General features: G+C 41.5%; 1 protein-coding gene across 2 annotated transcripts; it reads right to left on the bottom strand.

The window, feature by feature from the left end:
• Window positions 1–282: 282 nt before the first annotated feature.
• Window positions 283–25,080, bottom strand: LOC139422859 (G-protein coupled receptor-associated protein LMBRD2B). 2 transcript variants are annotated; one of them, XM_071174277.1, is made up of 18 exons: window positions 24,962–25,080; window positions 19,422–19,637; window positions 18,663–18,778; window positions 17,351–17,449; window positions 16,962–17,129; window positions 14,993–15,203; window positions 14,797–14,871; window positions 13,084–13,197; window positions 7,559–7,742; window positions 6,997–7,178; window positions 6,649–6,782; window positions 5,060–5,165; window positions 4,872–4,969; window positions 3,569–3,672; window positions 3,427–3,473; window positions 3,189–3,318; window positions 2,806–2,932; window positions 283–2,664 (listed from the first exon to the last, which is right to left on the bottom strand). In XM_071174277.1, the coding sequence occupies exons 2-18, from the start codon at window positions 19,593–19,595 to the stop codon at window positions 2,601–2,603; spliced, it is 2,133 nt and encodes a 710-aa protein (XP_071030378.1). In that variant the 5' UTR covers window positions 19,596–19,637; window positions 24,962–25,080; the 3' UTR covers window positions 283–2,600. The 2 variants fall into 2 exon arrangements, with proteins under 2 accessions (XP_071030378.1, XP_071030379.1); XM_071174278.1 differs by having other exon boundaries at window positions 25,036–25,069.
• Between the last annotated feature and the right edge of the window lie 2,276 nt (window positions 25,081–27,356).

Raw genomic sequence — 27,356 nt, 5'->3', positions numbered from 1 at the left:
ATGTAAGTGAAGTAAAAGTTGTAAAAAATATAAATAGTGAAGTAGATACCAAAAAACAATTTAAGTAAAAATACTTGAAAGTACTAAAGTACTTTACACCACTGGTTCCAACATCTAGTGGAAAGCCTTCCAAGAAGAGTGGAGGCTGTTATAGCCTCAAGGGGGAGGGGGGGGGAACTAACTCCATATTAATGCCCATGATTTTGAAATGAGATGTTCGACGAACAGGTTTCCACATACACTACATGACCAAAAGTATCTCAATAACACTACACGTCTGTATAATTCATTAGGAACTTTACTTTAAAAGATGCAGTCCAGGATCTTAAGCACAACACATTTTGTAACATATTGTATTCATAACATATAGGAATTACAACAAAAAATACAAAATCAGAATGTAACAACATACAAAATGGATGACAAAATTGGATTACGTAGTAGACAAACTGGGACCTGTTTAACTTGGGCGAACCACTTTCAAAACTAGTGGCTGAAATTATACAAAAGTTGGGGAGCATAAATTTAATTAATTTCTTACTTTTTACAAAAAGAGATTGTAAGGAGTTCAAGGGGCATCTAACCTGACAAGACTATTTTTTTTAGCCCATGGTTACCAGTGACCTTAACAGATGCAGTTAAATTAATTTAGAATAAATAACATGTTGTACATGTGTTGACCTTTGTCTGCTAGATTAATAGAACCATATAATACAATTTTAAATAAGAGAGCATCATTAACAAATACATTGAGAGACGGGGGACTGGTTAAATCTAAAATATTATTTACAACAGATTACAATTTTATAATAATTGTCCAACTCCTTCAAAATGGTGAATACCATGCATTTAACCTGCATGCTTCTGACCGTTTTTACCTGAATTCCTCATCCAACCAAGCTCATACAGTTACAGTAGTTTCAAGTTGACACAATATGAAGTCATATTTCTAGGACAATGTATTTCAGTGACACAATGACCTGTTGCTTCACAGTTCCTTCCAGCAAGACCTCTTGAACAACGTAAGAATAAATATTTCAATGCAATACATTTAAAAAGTTCACTTGATCCAAGTAATTCAACCAAAAATAATGAAATCATAACTGGAAAAAATATGCCTTTGCCATTTTTGTAATGCAGTCAAATAAACAAAATAATATGGCACAATGATATCCCAAAAAGACTTCAGTAGATAATTTAACACCTAAAATTCAAATAGTTTGACAATAAATAAGGCGTTACTTATGTCAAGCAGTTAATCGCTAATGACACAATATAGAACATTACTTTTAAACAGGCCTTTCAACAGAATCCACAAAAACTATTTTCAAACAAACTTAAGGTCATTTTGACACTCGGAATAGAACATAGAGAACATATCTCAATTAAGAGCAATGGTAAATCGTTTTTTTAGTATCGGCTGTATCAGTTGACCTCCAATTTCAACAACATCTCGAGCATTATGAGCCAAATTCCAACTTGAGATCCAATTTGCACAAATCTCACATCAATTCAAGTGAACGATAAGAACAAATACTGTATCTCAGGGCAGGATCTATGGGCAGTATTTGTACTGCTTAATTGAGTTAACTCAGTGTGGGCTGGATCACATAGATTGCACATTAAATAGAGGACTGTGGGTCTAAATACGGTACACTCAGTTTCTATGGTAGCAGCTTTCGAAACAGACCTAAGCAACGGTCCTTCCGTCCATATACCAGAATAATACAAGACTGGCAACACAAGACTCATTTAAAAAATATATAATAATTTTAACCTTTATTTAACTAGGCAGGTCAGTTAAGAACAAATTCTTATTTTCAATGACGGCCTAGGAACAGTGGGTTAACTGCCTCGTTCAGGGGCAGAACGACAGATTTTTACCTTGTCAGCTTGGGGATTTGATCTTGCAACCTTTCAGTTACTAGTCCAACGCTCTAACCACTAGGCTACCTGCCGCTCCATTGAAACATTGGGAATTTTATCCACTATTTCTATTTTCCTGACAGTTAAATAAGTAGAAAGTTAGTAACTTTTAGTGGGTTAAATACAACTTCATACATTTTAAATAAGTCTTCCTCCAAAAATATCCTTAAATTAGTAGTAATTACTTATCTTCTCATCAAAATGATGAACAATGTAATCAGCCCATCAACCAGATTTGAGGTAAGACACTTTATACATCCATTGTAAAGATCACAGGGGATACCACAGGAAGAGGACCTTGAACGGAAATTCATGCATAAGTAATAACAGAAATGACGAAGTGGTTTAACGGATGAGAAAGTGATGAGCCCAAATGGGGTACGGATCTGCATTCATGACATGCTGCACAGGGGAGGACAGCTATCGGTCTAATGGGGAAGTGTATATCAACAGCCACTGGAGTGTTCTGACAGAAGACAAGCTATTGGAGACAAGGAGCAGCAGATACATCATGCCAACAGTGGAGTGGAAGATAAGAGGTCGTGCTACATTCACAGAGCCTGAGAGTCTCTCTCCTTCGTATTGTCTTCCCTACAAGGTGGATGAGTGGAGGATGAAAATTAATGTGCAATATTTAGCTTTCCTATTCCTTCGACTCTCCCTCGCTACTCTTCTCAAACATCATCAAATATTCTGCTCCGTGACGAGGACATGGACAGGTACCTGCCTGGTACATGCCTGCAAAATGGAGAGGCACAGTACACATATATGTTTAACAGCACACACTGTGTTATTTGCTTACAGGTATCAGCCACAGCAGAGCAGAAAGTGAAACTAACACACTTATTTAGATAAAGTGGGGAGTGGAGGACCTCTTACCTGGTGGAGTCTGCTTCAAGAGGGTCGTCTGAAAGAGTCTCTGCATTGAAGTCCAAAGGCTCTGCGTCCTCGAGAAGTTCTATAGAATCTCTCTCTGTTCCTCTGCCAGTCCGAGAGTACTTCACCTCTGTTGAAGAAAAAAACAATGATCAATACCATATCACTCACTGCCTTCCGCAGTTCAATTCAGATACATGTAATAAGGGACTTATTTATTTTATTAAGTTGGGGTGTATCCTTCGTGTCATCAAGATAAGCCATGACTCTACGAGAGCAAACAAAACATTGATTCATTGTTTAACAAAAGTAATGAGTAAAATCTAGCTTAAGTGTAGAAAACAAGCACAATGTAATGTAAGTAGGTTTTGCGACCAATCACTTACGTCTGTTAGGACTAGTGTTAGGGATAGGCACAGTATCAGAGTAGTTGGTCTCCGTCATTTCTGCAGCTTCATTTCTATTCCTGTTCCTGGCAGTGTCTTCCCGAGTGTTACCATAACGCTCCTTCCACTCCTAAAACACAGGCACAAGCCTGACGTTAACGCCTTGATCCGTTACTCTGCAAAAATAACAACCAACATATACTAAAAAGGGAATGGAACATTTTATCTAGGGACTCACCCTTCGCCGGTTCTCTCCATCCTCTGTCCTTTGGCGCTTTCTTTTCTCTGTCAGAAACACAGAGAAATCAGTGGGTTGAGCTGACAACACAAACTTCTTCCACTGTCAAATGGTTTTCATTCAGATCAAGTGGGGGACAAACCTCGTCGAATGAGCTCCTTGCCCTCATCAATCAGGTCAGAGGTCATTTCATTGTCTCCCACAAACTGCTGAAAGCCCAGGAGGTTCAGACAGCGGGTACCCAGGCTAAAGGGGTCATACAGAATCAGTGATGATCTGTCATAAATAAATACTTGTTCTTGCACAGTATGTATGCATTTGTATTTATTATGGATCCCCATTAGTTCCTGCCAAAGCAGCAGCTACTCTTCCTGGGGTCCAGCAAAATGAAGGCAGTTTATACAATTTTAAAAACATTTTAATACATTCACAGATTTCACAACACACTGTGTGCCCTCAAGCCCCTACTCCACCACTACCACATATCTACAGTACTAAATCCGTGTGTATGTATAGTGTGTATGTTATTGTGTGTGTATGCATGTGTCTGTGCCAATGTTTGTGTTGCTTCACAGTCCCCGCTGTTCCATAAGGTGTTTTTTTTATCCGTATTTTAAAAATCTAATTTTACTGCTGGCATGAGTTACTTGATGTGGAATAAAGTTAAATGTAGTCATGGCTCTATGTAGTACTGTGTGCCTCCCATAGTCTTCTGGACTAGGGGACTATGAAGATACCACTTGTGGCATGTCTTGTGGGGTATGTATAGGTGTCCAAGCTGTGTGCCAGTAGTTTAGAGACAGACAGCTCGGTGCATTCAACATGTCAATACCTCTCATAAATAAAAGTAGTGATGAAGTCAATCGCTCCTCCACTTTCAGCCAGGAGAGATTGACAAGCATATTATTAATATTAGCTCTCTGTGTACATCCAAGAGCCAGCTGTGCTGCCCTGTTCTGAGCCAACTGGAATTTTCCTAAGTCCTTTTTTGTGGCACCTGACCACACTACTGAACATTAGTCTAGGTGCGACAAAACTAGGGCCTGCCTTGTTGATAGTGTTGTTAAGGCAGAGCATCGCTTTACTATAGACAGACTTCTCCCCATCTTAACTACTACTGCATCAATATGTTTTGACCATGACAGTTTACAATCTAGGGTTACTCCAAGCAGTTTAGTCATCTCAACGTGCTCAATTTCCATATGATTTATTACAATATTTAGTTGAGGTTCAGTGTTTAGTGAGTGTTTTGTTCCAAATACAATGCTTTTAGTTTTAGAAATATTTAGGGCTAACTTATGCATGCTGATAATCCTTTTGGGTCATTGGTGGAGTACTCCTTGTAGAAGAGAAAGTTGATATTCTGTATCGTAGTATTATTGATGTGTTTGTCTACACCACAAATGTATTGTCATTTCATAATCTAAACAGCAGGCTAGACTCACCTGAAGTAGGTAGCAATACATAGCAGCAATATAAGCATGGGGTAGTAGATATAGAAGCCATTAGCGATGAACGATAGGACCCTCATAGAACCCATGATCTGCAGAGGAGTGACATGTTATTTTCCTCATATTGATGATACATCAACGAATATGTTCCATCAGTGTCAGAAGGATGTGCTGTGTCTTACAGAGGTGTAGGCCGTCTGCTCCTTCAGTTGATGGGAGATGGCAGAGTCCATGTGGATCAGACCCAGGAAGTTCAGACACAGAGGAGGGGTCAGACGGCAGAACAGCCTAAAGAGCAACAAGACTACATTAGACATTTAACATTATATCATGTTACACAAACATATACCTAGTGCAAAGTACAGCTGTCCAAATACAATATAAACTCAGCAAAAAAAATAAAAAAATCCTCACTGCCAAGTGCATTTATTTTCAGCAAACTTAACATGTGTAAATATTTGTAGGAACATAACAAGATTCAACAACTGAGACAAACTGAACAGGTTCCACAGACATGTGATGAACAGAAATGGAATGTGTCCCTGAACAAATGGAGGGTCAAAAGTAACAGTCAGTATCTGGTGTGGCCACCAGCTGCATTAAGTACTGCAGTGCATCTCCTCCTCATGGACTGCACCAGATTTGACAAGTTGTTGTTGTGTGATGTTACCCCACTCTTCCACCAAGGCACCTGCAAGTTCCCAGACATTTATGGGGGGGGGGGGGAATGGTCCTAGCCCTCACCCTCCGATCCAACAGGTCCCAGACGTGCTCAAAGGGATTGAGATCCAGGCTCTTCGCTGGCCATGGCAGAACACTGACATTCCTGTCTTGCAGGAAATCACACACAGAACGAGCAGTATGGCTGGTGGCATTGTCATGCTGGAGGGTCATGTCAAGATGAGACTGTAGGAAGGGTACCACATGAGGGAGGAGGATGTCTTCCCTGTAACGCACAGCGTTGATATTGCCTGCAACGACAACAAACTCAATCCGATGATGATATGACACACCGCCCCAGACCATGACGGACTATCCACCTCCAAATCGATCCCGCTCCAGAGTACAGGCCTCGGTGTAATGCTCATTCCTTCGACGATAAACGCAAATCCGACCATCAAAAATGCGACTCGTCAGTGAAGTGCACTTTTTGCCAGTCCTGTCTGGTCCAGCAACGGTGGGTTTGTGGCCATAGGCGACGTTGTTGCCGGTGATGTCTGGTAAGGACCTGCCTTACAACAGCCCTACAAGCCCTCAGTCCAGCCTCTTAGCCTATTGCGGACAGTCTGAGCCACTGATGGAGGGATTGTGCGTTCCTGGTGTAACTCGGGCAGTTGTTGCCATCCTGTACCTGTCCCGCAGGTGTGATGTTCGGATGTACCGATCTTGTGCAGGTGTTGTTACACGTGGTCTGCCACTGCGAGGACGATCAGCTGTCCGTCCTGTCTCCCTGTAGCGCTGTCTTATGCGTCTCACAGTACAGACATTGCAATGTATTGCCCTGGCCACATCTGCAGTCATCATGCCTCCTTGCAGCATGCCTAAGGCAACGCAAACACCTATGAAATCGCGATTTATCCAAATAATCAGCAACGAAAAACCCAAACACAGGAAATACTACTACTTGTAATCCCACACATCCCATTCCTTCCCGACAGATTTGACGGTACCAGTTATGTTTAAATATATCTGTTTACGAGATCAATACTTAGCTAATGCTGTCTAATCAGAACCACATTCCTCTATTCACATCGCTCTACCACCCACTCACATGCCACTGAACTGCAGGCTGTAGGCGTCAGTCTGGTGGTGTGAGGCCAGGTAGTAGTAGTTGAACACTCGGATCCGGAACACAGTGGAGTAAACGCAGGTACACAGGAAGAAGATGGTGATGAAGCACGCCATCTAGTGGACAAAATAATAACCTTTATGTGGGAGACCCGACAACCTCTAATTGAATTATGCATACACAACAGAAACCCACCGGATGTTGATATGATCAGATAACAATGTTTTTGGGAGCATGTAGTGTGCAACTTTCTTTCTATACAGATATTACCAGATACCGGTGTACTACTGTACTAATTGGTGTAATTGCTTTCCATTGGCGTCGTCTCACCTCGATATACAAGTAGTTGTAGTCTCTCTCAGCGAGCTGGATGAAGACAGCGAAGAGTGAGAGGACGGGCCGGGTGCTGAAGAAGGTGCACTCAGACCACACCACACCCACAGAGAACAGAGACAGCAACACAGCCAGCAGCCGGTAGAACCACTGTCTCAGCAGGCACTCCCAGTACCATTCTGGAGAACAACAACATAAAAACACAGAGCTCTGCAAGGATCTTAGAAATTGAGTAAAATTATATGTGAGGAGAGGAATGGAAGACTGTAGGGCTGTGACAATACCATTATGGGAATCATTTTGTCGATGGTAAAAATGAAAACACGATGCAGACTAAACTCTTTGATCCTTTAAAAACCTGCTGTATGTAAAATATGCTGCACGATTGCTTGGAAAACAAATAAGTGTTTCTAGAGGACAACATAATGATGATGTTGGCAACATTAGGGCTGTTTTCCTAAAGAAGTTCAACCTGCTTCGTGCTTTGTTTGTAGGTGTGAGTGAACCCTCAGTTGTAGAGTTGACCCAGCTGTGAACTGTGAGAATCTGTGTGACCCACCTACAGTAGGAGTGTATAAGTATGGGCTGAGCCAGCTAGTTGGTTCTGTGGAGGGGAAGCTGTGAACAAACTGGTGGGCTGAGCTGGTCTCATTCTTGGCCACGTCCTCCAGGTGCATAGCCTGCTGCAGGAGGATCTGCCACTGGACATGGGTCCTGTTGTGCCTCTGCACTGCGTAGATCACCTGACCATTCACAAAAGAACCACATCCTCAAACTAGGGTTTAGAGTAAATTTGTATTTAACTAGGCAAGTCAGTTAAGTACAAGTTCTTATTTACAATGAGGGCCTACACCGGCCAAACCCGGACGACGCTGGGCCAATTGTGCGCCACCTTATGGGACTCCCAATGATGGCCGGTTGTGATACAGCCTGGATTCGAACCAGGGTTCGAGGGTTCCAGTGTCTGTAGTGACGCCTCTAGCACTGAGATGCAGTGTCTTAGACCGCTGAGCCACTCGGAATCCCCATAAATCCATTTGCATTTAATCACTTTTTGACAGCATCCGTTTTGATTTATTGTTAAAAAAAAAAAATTAACAAACTTTAAATACATGTTTCCCCATGGAAGTTGTCAGAAAGTTACTTTTTAGACCTAAATGTGAAAGCATTGGTTAACTTTAGGCACCTCTATCTCCTAAATGGCAAAGCATTTAGGAGATAGAGGTGCTTAAAGTTAACCCATTTTGCATACCCAACCATACCATAACATGACACATCCATGTCTTCATCACTGGAAAAGATAAACGGTTGAGTTTGATATAATTTAAAAGCTTACAAACAGGGTTGTCAAACCATGTTATAATTTCTTGAAAACAATGTTTTTTTCCCATACAAATTACATTTCACATTTAATGTAAATTAACTAAAAACGTGTAAACTCCCATTTTTTTTTCATATTCACATTTGTTGTATCTTGGACCCTACTTTACATCAGCTGTGGTTTTTGAGTTGTGCCTGCCATCGGGTGTCATTTCAATCATAGAAAAATAATTCCTAGAATGGACTTATCCCTTTAGAACACTGCAATTCAGCTGATACACCATTGAAATTTAAATTATAACATTTCATTACTACCACAAAGAAGGCTGCCGGTCCACCCACCATCTGTCAACTTAAAATGGTCATGTCTATTCTATTATCTATATGAACACAACAATTCATTTTCTTAGTTTAGACCAACCATCTTTGTGGTACACTTTGAAAGTTTAAATTTAAAAACGACATTCCTACACTACATGACCAAAAGTAGGTGGACACCTGTTCGTTGAACATCTCATTTCAAAATCACGGGCATTAATATACAGTTGGTGCCCCATTGTTGCTATAACAGCCTCCACTCTTCTGGGAAAGCTTTCCACAAGATGTTGGGACATTGTTGCGGGGACTTACTTCCATTTAGCCACAAGAGCATTCGTACAGTTGGGCACTGATGTTGGGCGATCAAGCCAGGATCGAAGTCGGTGTTCCAATTTATCCAAATGGTGTTCTGAGCAGGCCAGTCATGTTCTTCCACACCGATCTCGACATACAGTGCCTTGCGAAAGTATTCGCCCCCCTTGAACTTTGCGACCTTTTGCCACATTTCAGGCTTCAAACATAAAGATATAAAACTGTATTTTTTTGTGAAGAATCAACAACAAGTGGGACACAATCATGAAGTGGAACGACATTTATTGGATATTTCAAACTTTTTTAACAAATCAAAAACTGAAAAATTGGGCGTGCAAAATTATTCAGCCCCCTTAAGTTAATACTTTGTAGCGCCACCTTTTGCTGCGATTACAGCTGTAAGTCGCTTGGGGTATGTCTCTATCAGTTTTGCACATCGAGAGACTGAAATGTTTTCCCATTCCTCCTTGCAAAACAGCTCGAGCTCAGTGAGGTTGGATGGAGAGCATTTGTGAACAGCAGTTTTCAGTTCTTTCCACAGATTCTCGATTGGATTCAGGTCTGGACTTTGACTTGGCCATTCTAACACCTGGATATGTTTATTTTTGAACCATTCCATTGTAGATTTTGCTTTATGTTTTGGATCATTGTCTTGTTGGAAGACAAATCTCCGTCCCAGTCTCAGGTCTTCTTCCAGAATGGTCCTGTATTTGGCTCCATCCATCTTCCCATCAATTTTAACCATCTTCCCTGTCCCTACTGAAGAAAAGCAGGCCCAAACCATGATGCTGCCACCACCATGTTTGACAGTGGGGATGGTGTGTTCAGCTGTGTTGCTTTTACGCCAAACATAACGTTTTGCATTGTTGCCAAAAAGTTCAATTTTGGTTTCATCTGACCAGAGCACCTTCTTCCACATGTTTGGTGTGTCTCCCAGGTGGCTTGTGGCAAACTTTAAACAACACTTTTTATGGATATCTTTAAGAAATGGCTTTCTTCTTGCCACTCTTCCATAAAGGCCAGATTTGTGCAATATACGACTGATTGTTGTCCTATGGACAGAGTCTCCCACCTCAGCTGTAGATCTTTGCAGTTCATCCAGAGTGATCATGGGCCTCTTGGCTGCATCTCTGATCAGTCTTCTCCTTGTATGAGCTGAAAGTTTAGAGGGACGGCCAGGTCTTGGTAGATTTGCAGTGGTCTGATACTCCTTCCATTTCAATATTATCGCTTGCACAGTGCTCCTTGGGATGTTTAAAGCTTGGGAAATCTTTTTGTATCCAAATCCGGCTTTAAACTTCTTCACAACAGTATCTCGGACCTGCCTGGTGTGTTCCTTGTTCTTCATGATGCTCTCTGCGCTTTTAACGGACCTCTGAGACTATCACAGTGCAGGTGCATTTATACGGAGACTTGATTACACACAGGTGGATTGTATTTATCATCATTAGTCATTTAGGTCAACATTGGATCATTCAGAGATCCTCACTGAACTTCTGGAGAGAGTTTGCTGCACTGAAAGTAAAGGGGCTGAATAATTTTGCACGCCCAATTTTTCAGTTTTTGATTTGTTAAAAAAGTTTGAAATATCCAATAAATGTCGTTCCACTTCATGATTGTGTCCCACTTGTTGTTGATTCTTCACAAAAAAATACAGTTTTACATCTTTATGTTTGAAGCCTGAAATGTGGCAAAAGGTCGCAAAGTTCAAGGGGGCCGAATACTTTCGCAAGGCACTGTACCATTTCTGGATGGACCTCACTTTGTGCACTGGGGCATTGTCATGCAGGAAACAGGAAAGGGCCTTTCTCAAACGTTTGCCACAAAGTTGGAAGCACAGAAACGTCTAGAATGTCATTGCCCCAGACAATTATTCCTCTTCCACCAGTTATTGTGCCGACATGGTTCCAGATGCAGTTTGGACCTCAGTAGTGGGTGTTTACGCTCCTTGCGCTTCAGCAGTCCCGTTCTTGCTCCTAGATGTTACCATTTCACAATAACAGCACTTAGTAGACTGGGGCAAGTCTAGCAGGGCAGAAATTGGATGTATCGACTTGTTGGAAAGGTGGCATCCTATGACAGTGCCGCGTTGAAAGTCACTGAGCTCTTCAGTAAGGACATTCTACTGCCAATGATTGTCTATGGAGATTGCATGGGTGTGCTCCATTTTATAGACCTGTAGCAACGGGTGTGTCTGAAATAGCCGAATCCACTCATTTTAAGGAGTGTCCACATACTGCATGTATTAGAGGTTGACCGATTAATCGGAATGGCCGATTAATTAGGGCCGATTTCAAGTTTTCATAACAATCGAAATCTGTAATTTTGGACGCCGATATTTAAAAAAAATATTTTTTTACACCTTTATTTAATCTTTATTTAACTAGGCAAGTCCGTTAAGAACACATTCTTATTTTCAATGACGGTCTAGGAACGGTGGGTAACTGCCTTGTTCAGGAGCAGAACGACAGATTTTTACCTTGTCAGCTCGGGGATTCAATCTTGCAACCTTACGGTTAACTAGTCCAACGCTCTAACCACCTGCCTCACGAGGAGCCCGCCTGTTACGCGAATGCAGTAAGAAGCCAAGGTAAGTTGCTAGCTAGCATTAAACTTAATCAATCATAATCACTAGTTATAACTACACATGGTTGATGATATTACTAGTTCATCTAGCGTGTCCTGCGTTGCATATAATCGATGCAGTGCGCATTCGCGAAAAAGGACTGTCGTTGCTCCAACGTGTACCTAACCATAAACACCAACGCCTTTCTTAAAATCAATACACAGAAGTATATTTCTAAACCTGCATATTTAGCTAAAAGAAATCCAGGTTAGCAGGCAATATTAAACAGGTGAAATTGTGTCACTTCTCTTGCGTTCATTGCACGCAGGGTATATGCAACGGTTTGGGCCGCCTGGCTCATTGCAAACTAATTTGCCAGAATTTTACGTAATTATGACATAACATTGAAGGTTGTGCAATGTAACAGGAATATTTAGACTGATGGATGCCACCTGTTAAATAAAATACGTAACGGTTCCGTATTTCACTGAAAGAATAAACGTCTTGTTTTCGAGATGATAAGTTTCCGGATTTGACCAGTATTTCTGTGTGTTATTATATTATAATTAAGTCTATGATTTGATAGAGCAGTCTGACTGAGCGATGGTAGGCACCAGCAGGCTCATAAGCATGAATTCAAACAGCACTTTCATGCGTTTTGCCAGCAGCTCTGCTGTTTATGACTTCAAGCGTATCAACTCCCGAGATTAGGCTGGTGTAACGATGTGATGTGAAATGGCTCTCTAGTTAACGGGGTGCGCGCTAATAGCGTTTCAAACGTCACTCGCTCTGAGACTTGGAGTAGTTGTTCCCCTTGCTCTACATGGGTAATGCTGCTTCGAGGGTGGCTGTTGTTGTTGAGTTAATGGTTTGAGCCCAGGTAGGAGCGAGGAGAGGGACAGAAGCTATACTGTTACTGGCAATACTATAGTGCCTACAAGAAAATCCAATAGTCAAAAGGTATATGAAATACAAATCGTATAGAGAGAAATAGTCCTATAATAACTACAACTTAAAACTTATTACCTGGGGATATTGAAGACTCATGTGAAAAGGAAACACCAGCTTTCATATGTTCATGTTCTGAGCAAGGAACTTAAACTTTAGCTTTCTTACATGGCACATATTGCACTTTTACTTTCTTCTCCAACACTTTGTTTTTGCATTATTTAAACCAAATTGAACATGTTTCACTATTTATTTGAGGCTAAATTCATTTTATTGTTGTATTATCTTAAGTTATTAAAATAAGTGTTCATTCAGTATTGTTGTAATTGTCATTATTACAATTTTTTTTTAAATAATAAATAAAATCGGCCGATTAATCAGTATCGGCTTATTTTGTCCTCCAATAATCGGTACCGGTGTTGAAAAATCATAATCGGTCGACCTCTAGTATGTATGGAAGGTTTCATTGAAATCAAACGGGGTGCTGTCAAAAAGTGACTGAACTCAAATGGATTGACCCTTTAAAGAAGTCTGGATATAGTCAGCAATACGACAAAAAACACAAAATCGCGAAATACAACTGTTGACTAGCTAATAATGTGTACATTTCTTAAATATACCTGTTTGTGAAGCTTCACCAGGTTCTTCTCACTAGGATAGGTGTTCTGTTTGTCATCAAAGTCCTCATAGTCATCCATGTTTCTGCCCATCTTCTCCTGGTACTCCACAGGGCACTAAGAGAGAAAACTCTGTTAGGATCATAGAGACAGATACTGTGCCTTCGGAAAGTATTCAGACCCCTTGAATTTTTCCAAATGTTGTTAAATTACAGCCTCAATCTAAAATTGACTTAAAAAAAATCTTTCAATCTACACACAAGACACTATAATTACAAATAAGATACATTTTTCTTTACATACGTATTCAGACCCTTTGCTATGAGACTTGAAATTGACCTCAGGTGCATCCTGTTTCCATTGATCATCCTTGAGATGTTTCTACAACTTGGAGTCCACCTGTGGTCAATTTAATTGATTGGACAGGAGTTGGAAAGGCACACATTAGATCAATATATATAAAAAATCAAATAAATAAAAAGTTCTTTACATGGTGTGTTACATGGTGTGAACCTGTCTATATATAGCTCCCACAGTTGACAGTGCATGTCAGATCAAAAACTAAGCCATGGAGTTGAAGGAGTTGTCTGTAGAGCTCAGAGACAGGATTGTGTCGAGGCACAGATCTGGGGAAGGGTACCAAAAAATAAAGTATTTTCTTCCTAGAGCTGGCCGCTCAGCCAAACGAAGCAATCGGGGGAGAAGGTCTTGGTTAGGGAGGTGACCAAGAACCTGATGGTCACTGACAGAGCTCTAGAGTTCCTCTGCAGAGATGGGAGAACTTTCCAGAAGGACAAGCCTGTCTGCAGCTCTCCACCAATCAGGCCTTTATGGTAGAGTGGGCAGACGGAAGCCAGTCCTCAGTAAAAGGAACATGACAGCCCACTTGGAGTTTGCCAAAAGGCACCTAAAGACTCTCAGACGATGAGAAACAAGATTCTCTGGTCTGATGAATCCAAGATTGAACTATTTGGCCAGAATGCCAAGCGTCACGCCCGGAGAAAACCTGGCACCATCCCGATGGTGAAGCATGGTGGTGGCAGCATCATGCTCTGGGTTTGTTTTTCAGAGGAAGGATTGAGGGAAAGATGAACGGAGCAAAGTACAGAGAATCCTTGATGAAAACCTGCTCAGGACCTCAGACTGGGGCGAAGGTTCACCTTCCAACAGGACAACGACCCTAAGCACACAGCCAAGACAACGCAGAAGTGGCTTCGGGACAAGTCTCTGAATGCCCTTGAGTGGCCCAACCAGAGCCTGGACTTGAACCTGATCGATCATCTCTGGAGAGACCTGAAAATAGCTGTGCAGCAACACTCCCCATCTAACCCGACAGAGCTTGAGCGGATCTGCAGAGAAGAATGGGAGAAACTCCCCAAATACACATGTGCCAAGCTTGTAGCGTCATACTCAAGCTTTGAGGCTGTAATCGCTGCCAAATGTGCGTCAACAAACTACTGAATAAAGGGTCTGAATACTTATGTTAATGTGATAGTTTTAAAAAATCATAAATGAACAAAAATGTCTAAAAACCTGGTTTTGCTTTGTCATTATGGGGTATTGTGTAGAGATTGATGAGGGGACAAAAAAACAATTCACATTCCTCACTTGTTTAATCCTCACTTTAAGCACATAGAGTGCACACATCTCATTCAATAACATTGTGGAGTTGGGCTCCATTGTTTCTTTGTTTGATGATTTGTCTTTTAATCTTGCCTTTCTAAGAATAGTATCGATGTACTTCCTCAGTGGGTGGTTATACTTGATGGATTCTTGGACTTTTCTCACTTCCTAAAACAGATCAACAGCAAATAGAGAAGGACATCAATTAAAACACAATTCAACTCAGTTTCTAAGAAACAGACCACTATAATGTTTAAATGTTGTAGTCAGAGCAGGAACCATTCCCTACCTCCATGACGTCCTCTAGATTCTCCTCTGCATCAGCCTTCTCTGTCATCAGCTTGGCTGCCTTGAAGTAAGTCTTGATGAGCAGGTGACCCTGCCGCGAGGCGTTCCAATACGAGCGCGGAATCTCTACTAGGCCATAACCTAGCAACAGCACCAGCAGGAACAGGCCCCAGGTGTTGGCTGCAGTGATGCCTATTGTCTGGAGCTCATACCTGAGAGAGACAAAGGGACAGACCAAACCAGATTTAAGTGAGACAAAGACATACATGGTTCCTTCTAATTACCTTTCTACACTGCTCAAATAAAGGGAACACTAAACACTAAAATAACACATCCTAGATCTGAATGAATGAAATATCCTTATTAAATACTTTTTTTTTTTTTTACATAGTTGAATGTGCCGACAACAAAATCACACAAAAATGATCAATGGAAATCAAATTTATCAACCCATGGAGGTCTGGATTTGGAGTCACACTCAAAATTAAAGTGGAAAACCACACTACAGGCTGATCCAACTTTGATGTAATGTCCTTAAAACAAGACAAAATGAGGCTCAGTAGTGTGTGTGTGGCTTCCACGTGCCTGTATGACCTCCCTACAACGCCTGGGCATGCTCCTGATGAGGTGGCGGATGGTCTCCTGAGGGATCTCCTCCCAGACCTGGACTAAAGCATTCGCCAACTCCTGGACAGTCTGTGGTGCAACGTGGCGTTGGTGGAGGGAGTGAGACATGATGTCCCAGATGTGCTCAATTGGATTCAAGTCTGGGGAACGGGCAGGCCAGTCCATAGCATCAATGCCTTCCTCTTGCAGGAACTGCTGACACACTCCAGCCACATGAGGTCTAGCATTGTCTTGCATTAGGAGGAACCCAGGGCCAACCGCACCAGCATATGGTCTCACAAGGGGTCTGAGGATCTAATCTCGGTACCTAATGGCAGTCAGGCTACCTCTGGCGAGCACATGGAGGGCTGTGCGGCCCCCCCAAAGAAATGCTACCCCACACCATGACTGACCCATCGCCAAACCGGTCATGCTGGAGTATGTTGCAGGCAGCAGAATGTTCTCCACGGCGTCTCCAGACTGTCACATGTGCTCAGTGTGAACCTGCTTTCATCTGTGAAGAGCACAGGGCGCCAGTGGCGAATTTGCCAATCTTGGTGTTCTCTGGCAAATGAAAAACATCCTGCACGGTGTTGGGCTGTAAGCACAACCCCCACCTGTGGATGTCGGGCCCTCATACCACCCTCATGGAGTCTGTTTCTGACCGTTTGAGCAGACACATGCACATTTGTGGCCTGCTGGAGGTCATTTTGCAGTGCTCTGGCAGTGCTCCTCCTGCTCCTCCTTGCACAAAGGCGGAGGTAGCGGTCCTGCTGTTAGGTTGTTGCCCTCCTACGGCCTCCTCCACGTCTCCTGATGTACTGGCCTGTCTCCTGGTAGCACCTCCATGCTCTGGACACTGCGCTGACAGACACAGCAAACCTTCTTGCCACACCTCGCATTGATGTGCCTTCCTGGATGAGCTGCACTACCTGAGCCACTTGTGTGGGTTGTAGACTCCGTCTCATGCTACCACTAGAGTGAAAGCACCGCCAGCATTCAAAAGTGACCAAAACATCAGCCAGGAAGCATAGGAACTGAGAAGTGGTATGTGGTCCCCACCTGCAGAATCACTCCTTTATTGGGGGTGTCTTGCTAATTGCCTATAATGTCCACCTGTTGTCTATTCCATTTGCACAACAGCATGTGAAATTTATTGTCAATCAGTGTTGCTTCCTAAGTGGACAGTTTGATTTCACAGAAGTGTGATTGACTTGGATTTACATTGTGTTGTTTAAGTGTTCCCTTTATTTTTTTGAGCAGTGTATATTAGTACTGTGTTGTATAGAGTACAATGAGGTGAAATGCGGAATGGTAAAAGCACACTTTCCAAGTCTAATTTGTCCATGTTGCTGTGCACTCACCAGGAGAGGTGCCACTGAGGGTGAACGGCCACGTAGATAAGCAGCGATCCGAAGATGAGCAGGTATGTGCCGTAATAAATGGCATTCTCTATCAGTGCCGTCTTTATTTTCCCAGTGATGGAGAAGCCCCCCGAGCGTGCATAGGATTGCATGAAGGGCAGCAGCAGCCTGCAAAGACAACAAGATCTGGATTAAGGCAGCTGTAAAGCTTTTTTGGTGTGTTTTAAGATAACATTTCTAGTACGGACAGAAGCAGATAGTTGACTTAGTAAGGAAGGTCTGTCTGTCTCTTAGTATATCAGTCAAAATGAACAAACTTAGAGACCAGTTCTGATCAGTAGTGTTCCCAGTACAATTAAATACAAGGCCAAACAGTGTCAAGCACTCACCAGGTGAGACACTGAGAGGTCCAGTAAACAACCCTCCAGAACACAGGCATGATTCCATCTGGAATGTAGCTCCACGGCTTGTAACACACCTTTGGAACACTGTCGTGGAAAACATACAAACAGTGTTGATATGCAGTTAGCAAGGTCTGGAAACATTGAAGAAATTAACATCTGGAGGGGAATGAAATGACAAAAGCTACTGCCTAATTCTATACTGATGGTGACCTATTTAGGAGGAATCAAACAAATAGATACTGGAGCAAAGCACAAACGTTGATCTTCATTGTCAAGCAATGAAACTCCAATGTTTGCCTTGTATAGACTATCAGGATAATATATCAGACTGTCTGGGAGAAAACACTGTACATAATGACAGTCAAGCAAAACTACATTGGAAAAAATAAATAAATGCAACATGTAAATATCACAGTAAATGTCAATACCACAGATGTCTCAAGTTGAGGGAGCGTGCAATTGGCATACTGACGCAGGAATGTCCACCAGAGCTGTTGCTAACAAATTTAATGTTAATTTCTCTACCATAAGCCTCCTCCAACTTTGTTTTAGAGAATTTGGCAGTTAGTCCAACCGGCCTCAACCACAGACAACGTGTATGGCGTCGTGGAAGCGTGCGGTTTTTTGATGTCAATGTTGTGAACAGAGTACACCATGGTGGTGGTGGGGTTATGGTATGGGCAAGCATAAGCTACAGACAACGAACACAATTGCATTTTATCGATGGCCATTTGAATGCACAAAATCACTGTGATGAGATCCTGATGCCCATTGTGTGACCAACATATGCATATCTGTATTCCCAGTCGTGAAATCCATATATTAGGGCCTAATGAATTTATTTAAATTCACTGATTTCCTAATATGAACTGTAACTCAGTAAAATTGTTTAATGTTGCGTTTATATTTTTGTTCAGTATAAAAAGGACCCAATGTACTTGACATTTCACAATGGGAAGAGAGTGGACTTTTAGCTGTTGCAAATGAATGCGTGACAGCAGAAACAAAATCTGCTTGATAATCCCATTTTGATCAGCTTGTGCAAAACCATTTTGAGAAGACAGCTAAAACACAGTCTCATGTTTTGAATTACAGCAATGGTTCCTGCCTTATGATTCTGTCTAGGACCCTCTTCCCTGGTCTTTGGTAACTACTGTACATGCTAGTGTTTTGTTCAACCAAATCCTTACCTCTGACCTGTCATGTCATGACCCTGAGTGCTGAACCTAATCCTATGACACGTGAACCCTAGGGCTCAGACCCTAGGGCTTAGGCACTAAGGGTCTCAGGCACTAACCTTTTAGTGGGTGTGGCCGTGGTGGAGTTTCCTGCAGTTTGATTGGATATCAGTGCGGTCACCAGGGATACGGAGGCATGTTCTTCATGATCAATCTTACACTGCTTGTAGATCGTCTGAAAGGTCCAAACAAACACAGACAAAGGAAGATAAGGCCCTAAAAATTGTTAAAGACTCCAGCCACCAAAGTCCTAGACTGTTCTTTCTGCTACCGCATGGAAAGCGGTACAGATGCATCAAGTCTGGAACCAACAGGAACCTGAACAGCTTCTATCCCCAATCCATAAAACTGCTAAATGGTTTAGTTAAATAGTTAATTAAATAGCTACCCATACTATCTGCATGAACCCTTTTTGCACAAACTTTGATTCATCACATACGCTGCTGTTAGTCATTTTATTCCTAGTTATATGTACCAATCTACCTCAATTACTTCGTACCCCTGCACATTGACTTGGTACTAGTATACCTTGTGTATATGGAGCCAAGTTATCATTACTGATTGTGTTTCTATTATTTCTTTATTTTCTTTCTCTTTGCATTGTTGGGAAGGGCCCGTAAGTAAGCATTTCACCGTAAGTCCACACCTGTTATTTACAAAGCATGTGACAAATAAAATTGTATTTGATATCAGTAAGGTCTGCAAACACACAGACACACCAAGTTACTGGTCACCATTTTCATCCAAGTTAGGTGTTTCTTGAAAAAGAGAATGGATAAGATGGGGTTTTGGTGGTGAATGAGGGCAATAGTACTAACCGTGCTGATGTCCAGAGGAAGAATGAAGACGATGAGGAAACACAGGTACCAGGCCAGTAAGGTGCCAAACAGCACCATCCTCTGCTGCTTACGGAAGTCTGCATAGCGATGCAGCAGGAACAGAGCCAGGAAGAACACCACCACTATCTCAATGCCCAGCGCTGCCCCACTCATCCTGACTGCCTCTCTTATTGCTCTCGAAACCAGCAGCAGTTACTGAAAAGAGAAATCCTTCAAATAAATCCCAAGACTATTCAATAGATGGGTGTAAAAGAAAAATTCACATCAAAGTAATATTGCATGGTCTAAACAAATGTGTATGTACTCCTAAGAGAGACAACAAGTAGCTCTACTTTTGAAAGTTTCAGGCAGAGCATAATTTTCACTGAGTGACACACACTCCCCTCCCCTCTGTCAATTACTTGAGAAAATAATGAACCCATTTTCATTGGCTTCCAAAGACATGAGTAGTCTCCTACAAAAGACCTATTGGTCTGTGAGTCTGAAAGGGTCTTTTGTTTTCCTCCTTTAGAGCATGATTAAATGAGAATGGGAACGTTCTGCTCTACATAAAACAAACGTTTACAATAACAAACCAAAAATGGAATGAATGAATATGATTGTGGTAAAACAATGTCATAATATAAGCCATTGCAGGGCCAGCTAATTGGCATTAGCTAGCCCCCCCCACAAGGACCTCAACATGACAGCAGGACATATGCTCAGGCAGTGAGCAGCGCAACAGGCCCAACCTGCACTAATACACCCACCCAAGCCCCATCCTGCGACCTAAGAGGTATATATATCAGATGCTCAACATGCTCTGCTCACACCTACTGTGATGGTCCGTGCCTAAACCACACTAGACAGTATGGAACACAAAGCTCTTACTATCTCATCCTGGAATATACAAGATCTAAGGTCATCTGCCTTTGGCCAAAAGGAACCCAGACTTCAAAGAAATTGGAAATACAGACATTTTCATCCTACAAGAAACATGGTATAAAGGAGACAGACCAACTGGTTGCCCTCTAGGTTAGAGAGATCTGGTAGTCCCATCCACCAAACTACCAGGTGTGAAACAGAGAAGACTCAGGGGGTATGCTAATTTGGTATAGAGCAGACCTAACCCACACTATTCAATTAATCAAACAGGAACATTTTATATCTGGCTAGAAATTAATAAGGAAATTATCTCAACAGAGATAAATGTCCTCATGTGTGCTACCTATATCGATGACAGCTTCTCCATCCTAGAGGGGGCAATCAACAATTTCCAGGCTCGGGACATGTACTAGACTGTGGCGACCTAAATTCCAGAACCCGACACCCTCAGCACACAGGGGGACAAACACCTGCCTGGAGGTGACAGCAATCCCTCCCCCTTATGCTCCCCTAGAAAGAACTACGACAACATAACCAACAAAAACTGGTCACAACTCCTGCAGCTCTGTCAGACGCTGGGTATGTACATGGTCAATGGTAGGCTTCGAGGGGACTCCTATGGTAGGTAAACCTATAGCTCATCTCTTGGCAGTAGTACTACTTTATCACTGACCCTAACCCAGAGACTCCGAGCTTTCACAGTCAGTCCACTGACACCCCTAATAGATCACAGAAAAAGCACACTATTTGAACAGAGCTTTGCTCAATCATGAGTCATCAAAGCCATAGGAACTTAAAAATATTAAGAAATGCTATAGATGGAAGGAAAACAGTGGGGAAATATGCCAAAAACCAATAAGGTAACCACAAATTCAAACCCTTGACAAATGGTTTGATGAAGTATGCAAAAACCAAAGTAAGAAATTGAGAAACCTATCTAACCAAAAACATAGACTAGTGATGCACCGATACTCAATATTTTCCTTGCCAAAAACCCAATATTTAAAATCTTAGCAGCCTTAAGCATTCTAGTCCAGTTAAATAGTTAACATACACACAAATGGACGCAGCGGTCTAAGGCACTGCATCTCAGTGCAAGAGGCGTCACTACAGTCCCTGGTTCGAATCCAGGCTGTATCAAATCCGGACGTGATTGGGAGTCCCATAGGGCAGCGCACAATTGGCCCAGCATCATCCGGGTTTGGCCAGTGTAGGCCGTCATTGTAAATAAGAATTTGTTCTTTACCGACTTTCCTAGTTAAATAAAGGTTACACACAACCACCCACACTGACCAAAAAGTTATTTTGTTGGCACCTATTTCTTTTACTTACTTTCTGTGCTGTTTGTTTCGTTGTTAATTTGTTCAGTCGTGTCATTCTCAACCATTTCTATGGAACGCCATTTGGGTCTTTGTGTGTCAAAAAATATACTATTTAACACTATTTGACGTGTCAAATAAGTTTGTTGACCAATCAGGACCTGAATATGACTGCTCATCACATAATTATTTAACGGGTTCATACATTTTTTACATAGTTATTACACCATCACTCATTTTTCATGTCACAACGATTCATCGATACGTATGCTATGATGCTGGTAAAGTTGTCTCACGCACTTAGTGCTGGTCATTAAAAAAAAGCTAGTTCATGGATGCAAACAATGTTCTTCCCCAAAAACATAGCAAATCGACAATTTGTTTCAGTGGCTTTTGTTAGCTAGCTAACAATATAGCTAGGTGTCATCATCTAAAATAACCCTAATTTATTAGACAGTTCTTATTTGATTAATGGTGGTCAGACACATCTATGTGAAGCTAGCCACAATAAGTATAAACCACAACAGTGGACTTTGCAGTTAGACTTCAAAATAACATTTTGGCATAATTCTACTATTTATATTAATTTGCATTACTGTCAATGACAAACGTGTATTTTGAAGGCAAACCGCAAATTCCACTATTGTGCATAATCCTTATTGTGGCTAGCTTCACAACACATAACCATGTCCGGTCGAGCCTCACTAGCTAGCTGCCTGCTTATAACGTTAGCTTTGGGCAACAGGGTTGGCAAGCTATGTATTTTCATGAACTGAAGTTCAATTTCAAAACAAGTGGCAACCTAGCTAATACTTACTCACAAGGATTCCTTTTTTTGTTTTGTTTTTGTTTTTTGAATTTTATCCCCCTTTTCTCCCCAATTTCGTGGTATCCAATTGTTAGTAGCTACTATCCTGTCTCATCGCTACAACTCCCGTACAGGCTCGAGAGAGACGAAGATTGGAAGTCATGCGTCCGATACACAACCCAACCAAGCCGCACTGATTCTTAACACAGCGAGCATCCAACCAGGAAGCCAGCCGCACCAATGTGTCAGAGGAAACACCGTGCACCTGGCAACCTTGGTTAGCGTGCACTGTGCCCGGTCCGCCACAGGAGTCGCTGGTGCTAATTTTCGTCCGATTACGACATGTTCACCGATATATCGTGCATCCCTAATACAGACCCAGAAAAAACTATGGCAAATCACTAAAACAAAAAGGAAAAGCACGTCAGAAATCATCTCAATGTAATTGAATAATATAACCACTTGGAAAATACTAAACAAACAACACGAAGAGTTATCTATCCAAAACGGAGATGAATGGATAAACCACTTCTCCAATCTTTTTGGCTCTATAACAAAGAACAAAAACACAAAGAACAAAGAACAAACAAAGAACAAAAACATATGTATGATCAAATACAAATCTTAGAATCAACTTTTAAAGACTGGAGAATCCAGTGGGTTCTGGTAATTACATTGAAAAAAACTACTCGACAAAATACAAACCCTCCAACCCCAAAATACCTGTGGGGTTGATGGTATCCTAAATGAAATGATAAAATATACAGACCACAAATTCCAATTGGCTATACTTAAACATTATCCTCAGCTGTCACCCCAATATTTGGAACCAAGGACTGATCTCCCCAATCCCAATAACTACCTGGGGATATGTATCAAAAGCAACCTTGGGAAAATCCTCTACATTATCATTAACATCAGACTCATACATTTCCTCAGTGAAAACAACATACTGAGCAAATGTCAAATTGGCTGTTTAACAAATTACAGTAGGGCAGACCACGTATTCACCCATGCTTTGTTGATTTCAAAAAGCTTTCAACTCAATTTGGCATGAGGGTCTGCTATACAAATTGACAGAAAGTGGTGTTGGGGGGAAAAACATCTGACGTCATAAAATCCATGTATACAAACAACAAGTGTACGGTTAAAACTGGCAAAAAACACAAGACGCTTTCACACTTGTTAAACAAAAATGAATCTAATTTCACAGGCTAATGCTTCATTTGCCTTGGAGGTTTTTACCGCGTTTGGGGCCCCGTTGAAATAATAAATAATAGCAGCAAACGAACTATCAGAAATGCTAGCTAGCAAAGATAAGAGAACCACGACTCGCGCACAAGCTATGTGGCTACTACATATTCACCACGTACACCCTAATTGAAAAACTAAAACGGCTAAAAATGGTCAAAAAACACACATTTCTTTCCAGTGGGCCAGGGGGTGAAACAGGGAATACAAATGCCATCTAGACACCGTTGCCCTATCATACACAAGTTAAGACTCTGCATGCAGAATTTTGCAAAAATATCCTCAGTATACAACGTAAAACACCAAATAATGCATGCAGAGCAGAATTAAGCAGATACCTGCTTATGATCAAAATCTAGAAAATAGCAGTTAAATTCTACAACCACCTAAAAGGAAGCGATTCCCAAACATTCCATAAGAAAGCAAGAGCTGGCTCTCAAGAGAAGACAGGCTATGTACACACTGCACCCAAAAAGAGGTGGAAACTGAGCTGCACTTCCTAACTCCCAGCCAAATGTATGACCATAGAGACAGATTTCACAGAGCCACAAAGAAATAGAAAACATTTCCAATTTTGATAAACTCCCATGTTCACAGTGTGCAATCACAGCAGCCAGATTTGTGACCTGTTGCTACAAGGGCAACCAGTGAAGAACAAACACCATTGTAAATACAACCTATATTTTATATATTTTCCCTGTGTACTTTAACTAATTGAACATCATTACAACACTGTATATAGACAATTACATTTGAAATGTCTTTATTATTTTGGAACTTTTGTTTGTGTAATGTTTACTGCAAATTATTTGTTTATCTTACATTTGTTTATATATTTTACTTGCTTTGGCAATGTAAACATATATGTCTCCCATGCCAATAAAGCCCCTTAATTCTAAATTGAATTGAAATTGAGAGAGATATCACCAGTGTAGGGTCATTACAGTAACTAAAGAAATGTAAGCCCATGTAAGAATTCACTCAAGTTAATTTAGCAAAGACAGCGCCACCTTCCTCACACAACGTATTTAGCTGGTATGGTAGTTTAATCAATAACAAAAAAAGCAAAGACGCTTTCACACTTGTTAAAAAACAAAAAATAATCTAATTTCACAGGCTAACGCTTCATTTGCCTTGCCCTTGGATGTTTTACCGCGTTTGGGGCCCCGTCGAAATAATACTTAATAGCAACAAACGACCATTGAGAAATGTTCGCTAACATAAGCGACCCACGACTCGCGCACACGCAGTGTTTCTGGTACGCTTAATTATCTTACCATTCGACTGTTAAGGATCCAGCCAAAATCACAGTACCACAGTTATGATATTGTAAAATACAGCTACCGTGTACCATGGAAGAATTAGCGTCACGTCCTTGGTTCTTCCTGGTTTGTGTAATGGCAGCTGGGGATGATGGGTAGTGTATGCGTTTCTAAAAGGTTAGTGCTATCCAGAATCCTTGAGCCTTCCCTAGCCTGCTACCTTGGCCCTTTATCAATAAGCCAGGCTTACCTACTGCGTGCTCTCTCGCCTCCTTTTGATTTTGGTCAAAGTTGATCGAGGAGAGTGAACGTGAATGCGCTTGCATGAAATGAGATGGTCCTTAGGCAAAATTATGTTTACAGGGGTGGATCCCATATTGTGATCAAAACTAATGAAATTAGTTGTGCAAGACATTTTATAGATAAAACAATATGGGGGTTTGGCAGATTTCCAAATTATTCCGTTGGAGGATATACATTAACTACTTAAGTACTTTATTTTACTATTTCGGACAACTTTTACTTCACTACATTCCTGAAGAAAATAATTTACTTTTCCCTGACACCCAAAAGTACTCGTCCAATTCACGCAATTGTCAAGAGAACATTCCAACTGCCTCTTGTCTGACGGACTCACTAAACACAAATGCTTTGTTTGTAAATTAATGTCTGAGAGTTGTAGTGTGCTCCTGGCTACCCGTCTGGTTTGCATAATATGAGGAATTTGAAATAATTCATACATTTACTTTTGATACTTAAGTATATTTTAGCAATTCCATTGACTTTTGATACTTAAGTATATTGAAAACCAAATACATTTAGACTTTTACTCAAGTACTATTTTACTGGGTGATTTTCACTTTTACTTGAGTAATTTTCTATTAAGGTGTCTTTACTTTTACTCAAGTATAACATTTGAGAACTTTTTCCACCACTGCCTATGTGACTACTAACGAATTGACACAATCCTCGACCACTCAACCTTTCCAAGTTATGGAGGAGAGAGGATGGAGGATGGTCTTTTTTCCAAATGAGAAAACCCCCTTGCTCCAGCCAAACGCCACGCCCACAGACATTCATTTATTCTCCACAATGAGTCTGGATCTGAGTATCTCCCTGACACTTCACCGAATGCCAACACATTTGAGGTCGTATGATTGGTAAGAAACTGATGAGTCGGGCCAGGGCCAGATGGGTAAAGCAGTAGTTTGAAAATGTGTCATTGGCTTTGATAATCTGATTGGTTAGAGACAATTGTTTTGTGCAATGCCCCTCGTCACCACAGACGACTTCAATGATGGCAGTCTCAGACTAAAGTATACTGAACAAAAATATAAACACAACATGCAACAATTTTAAGGATTTTTCTGAGTTACTGTTCATATAAGGAAATCAGTGAATTGAAATAAATTCATTATGCCCTATCTATGGATTTCACATGCCTGGACAGGGGCGCAGCCATGGGTGGGCCTGGGAGGGCATAGGTCCACCCACTTGTGAGCCAGGCCCAGCCAATCAGAATGAGTTTTTCTCCACAAAAGGGATTTACTACAGACAGAAATACTCCTCTGCACCCCCCTCTGACGATCCCGCAGGTGAAGAAGCCGGATGTGGAGGTCCTGGGCTGGCGTGGTTACACGTGGTCTGCGGTTGTGAAGCCGGTTGGACGTACTGCCAAATTCTCTATAACAGCATTGGAGGTGCCTTAAGGTAGAGAAATTAACATTACATTCTCTGGCAACTGCTCTGGTGAACATTCCTGCAGTCAGCATGCCAATTGCACACTCCCTCAAAACTTAAGACATCTGTGGCATTGTGTTGTGTGACAAGGAAAGTTTCTGGGATCTTTTATTTCAACTCATAAAACATGGGACCAACACTTTACATGTTGCATTTATATTTTTGTTCATAGTATTAAGCGAACAACAGAGCAGTGGAAGGACAACCCGTGAACTGGGGATGTTACGTGTTGTCTTACCCAGCCTCCCTTGCAGGATCACCATGTGCGGCTCTGTATTTAGGGGAAACTGATGAGTCACAAGATGGCAGGTACACCCGAATGGATGTTGGACTTGGAGTCAGTGGAACCCACTGGTGAAACAGAGAAGCCACTCTCTGTACTAGTGAGTTTTGGTGCAGAGTTTATACAAGATGAAGTCAAGTTATGATGTGTCAGTTTTTGTCCCGAATCCCGAATTACAGTTTTTTAGGTGTTGTCATGACATTGGCCTCTCTCTACCCTACTGATGTTACATTTGCAAACCCTTTGGTTAACATAGAGATTCTGGGAACATCAGAACGTGGGGGGAAATTAACTATATTCTGGTAATCCGACCAATTGAACATATGCAGTGGTACTTAATGAATATGATGTCAGTTCGGTTGTCATCTGAGACATTCTCATCAATGA

This window comes from Oncorhynchus clarkii, chromosome 12 (assembly GCF_045791955.1).
Source record: "Oncorhynchus clarkii lewisi isolate Uvic-CL-2024 chromosome 12, UVic_Ocla_1.0, whole genome shotgun sequence".
NCBI classification, from domain to species: Eukaryota; Metazoa; Chordata; class Actinopteri; order Salmoniformes; family Salmonidae; genus Oncorhynchus; species Oncorhynchus clarkii.
This window is presented reverse-complemented; position numbering and strand designations above follow the sequence as displayed.